At 44.8% G+C, this 2444-nt stretch overlaps 1 protein-coding gene across 1 annotated transcript; it reads left to right on the top strand.

Annotated features, from left to right (window-relative positions):
• The first annotated feature begins 641 nt into the window (after positions 1-641).
• Positions 642-2405, top strand: LOC119589532 (arrestin homolog). The gene is made up of 3 exons (XM_037938132.1): positions 642-762; positions 869-1224; positions 1385-2405. Exons 1-3 carry the CDS (start codon positions 720-722, stop codon positions 2129-2131), a joined length of 1146 nt encoding a protein of 381 aa, XP_037794060.1. The 5' UTR covers positions 642-719; the 3' UTR covers positions 2132-2405.
• The last annotated feature ends 39 nt before the right edge of the window (positions 2406-2444 follow it).

Below are 2444 nucleotides of genomic sequence, written 5' to 3'. Positions count from 1 at the left end.
CTTTTTAAGTGGTTAATGTACGAAATACATGGAACAAAACATTTGCCTAATGTCTTCATAAATTTTACTTTTACTTTTCCTCTGACTGGTTTAAATCTCTTTAAAAAGCTGTAGTTATAACATACATAATCAAAGCAGAAAACCGGCTTTCTATGTCACTCAATATCAGTGACCATCTCTATTGGCAACGACTGGCTGTAAAGTAGTTCATGTTAACTTTCAGTAAATATTTGCTGCAAACTTCGTCCTTAAAGTCTTGTCAATTCGCCGATTTTGTGTGGCGAACTTATGCTTATTATTAAAAGTTTATAATAATGAAATACTAGATTTCTGTCCCATAGTAATCCAAGAAGTTGACCCTACCTATTTTGGCAATAGGTACCTATTACTAAAAAGAATTTTCAGTTCTCCATTATGTTCTGTTAACCGAGCTATAATGCGCCAATATGTCGGATATCTAAATGTCTACATTTACTATCAATGTAAATTCTGTGATTCAGGTTGCATACTCAGTAACGAAGTATTCATTTCAGAAAATACCAAGACAAAAAAACAAAGAAAAAAATCACTCAAGTCCCAGGAAGCGTCTCACTACTACTAATCTCATTACGCCAGCATGGCAGTATAAGAACCGGCCTCCAACGCTGCTCGGCATCAGCTTCCCTCCGACAATCTTCGGGACTTCACACACTCCTCCGAGTCTACCAAAAACCACTTTAATGGTTAACGCTGTTAAGGTCTTCAAAAAGACTTCACCTAATGGTAATATAAATACCACTCATGTATTAAAGTATATGTGTGTAATGACGCATCTTCGTAAATATTTATTTTATGACAATGAAACAATGATCGTATTTCCTCCCTCCAGGTAAGGTCACCGCGTATCTAAGTCGGCGGGACTTCGTGGACCACGTGAGCCACACCTCTCCCGTGGACGGTGTGGTGATCGTGGACCATGACTACCTGCGTGGAAGGAAAGTGTTCGCGCGCGTGGCGGTCACTTACCGCTACGGCCGCGAGGAGGATGAAATCATGGGACTTCACTTCAGCAAGGAGCTCGAGCTGGTCAACATCGAGGTCGCTTCTCATGCTGGAGACGTCCAGATGACCGACGTGCAGGAACGACTCATCAAGAAGCTGGGTGCCAACGCCTACCCCATCACCGTGAATCTTCCGGAGAACGCCCCTTGTTCCGTCTCTCTCGACGGTGGGAGTGAGTGTTCTGTACGTATATTTATCCATTTTTACTTGTTTGTCAAAGATCTATTTTTAATCCTATCAAACCTTTCAAAAGACGATCTCATTATTCGCTTCAATGATTTTTACAGAAGAAAATAATGATTGCAATTAAATGATTACCATGTCTCGTATTTCTTTGAAACAGACTCAGCCTCTTGGTGTGATTTACGATCTCAAGCTGTACGTTGCTGACCGCAAGGAGGAACGTCCTCACAAGCGGAACTCCGTCGGCTTTGCTGTCCGAAAGGTCCAGTACGCCTGTCCTGGCTCCAGCAACCGTCAGCCCCAGACCCTGGTCAGCAAGGGCTTCACTCTTTCTCCAGGAAGGCTCAACCTTGAGGTCACTTTGCCTCGCGACGTCTACTTCCATGGACAGCCCATCGAGGCACAGCTTTCCATCAACAATGTGTCCAAGAAGACCGTGAAGAACATCAAGGCTGAGGTTGTGCAGCACGTGGAGGTCACCATGACCAACACTCACTTCAGCCGAGTTGTGGCTTCACTCGAGTCTCGCGAAGGATGTCCCATCACCCCAGGATGCAACCTCACCAAGACCTTCTCCCTCAACCCTGTTGCCTCCGTCAACAAGCGACGTTTCGGCATCGCCCTCGACGGCCAAGTCAAGGATCAGGACGCCAACCTGGCATCCTCTACCTTGGTGGCAGAAGGTAAGAACGTCAACGATGCCTTGGGCATCATCGTGTCCTACTCTATCCGCGTGAAGCTCAACTGCGGCGCCATTGCCGGCGACCTGACTGCCGACCTTCCTTTCAAGCTGGTGCACCCCGATCCTGCCTCTGTCAAGGCACCACTGCGCAAGACTCAGTCTGCTGATATCGAAGTCGAGGAATTTTCTCAGCTGCGCCGTGGTCAGTCCATTGCTGAGGACTAAAGGAAGCAGGAGTTACACGATGCTCGGAGATCAGTCAATCATTGTCAACGAATTCGAGTTTCAAGCATCAGTTTAATCGGAAGGGAAATTGCAGTTACAAATTCGCACACAATTAGGTCTTTGCATCGTACAACACTGTCATTGACATTTAAGCTTCTTATGAAGTCATATATATATAGCATGCCAGTATCATTCCTTGAGCATTTATATTTCCATGGACAGTTCCATGTGATAATCCTATTTTCTATTAAACTGCAATGAAATTTGAAGTAAATGTGTGATGTTTCTCGCACCTTGTGTATTACAGTAGTAA

The sequence above is a fragment of the Penaeus monodon genome, chromosome 25 (genome assembly GCF_015228065.2).
Source record: "Penaeus monodon isolate SGIC_2016 chromosome 25, NSTDA_Pmon_1, whole genome shotgun sequence".
NCBI lineage: Eukaryota > Metazoa > Arthropoda > Malacostraca > Decapoda > Penaeidae > Penaeus > Penaeus monodon.
The sequence above is the reverse complement of the archived record's forward strand: the minus strand, read 5'-3'. Positions and strand labels throughout refer to the sequence as shown.

Bases quoted from the DNA above. Each gene is read 5' to 3' on its own strand.
- LOC119589532 (XM_037938132.1), top strand. From the start codon at position 720: ATGGTTAACGCTGTTAAGGTCTTCAAAAAGACTTCACCTAATG. The intron at 763-868 runs GTAATATAAATA...TCCTCCCTCCAG, and splicing joins CAAAAAGACTTCACCTAATG to GTAAGGTCACCGCGTATCTA. The intron at 1,225-1,384 runs GTACGTATATTT...TCTTTGAAACAG, and splicing joins ACGGTGGGAGTGAGTGTTCT to ACTCAGCCTCTTGGTGTGAT.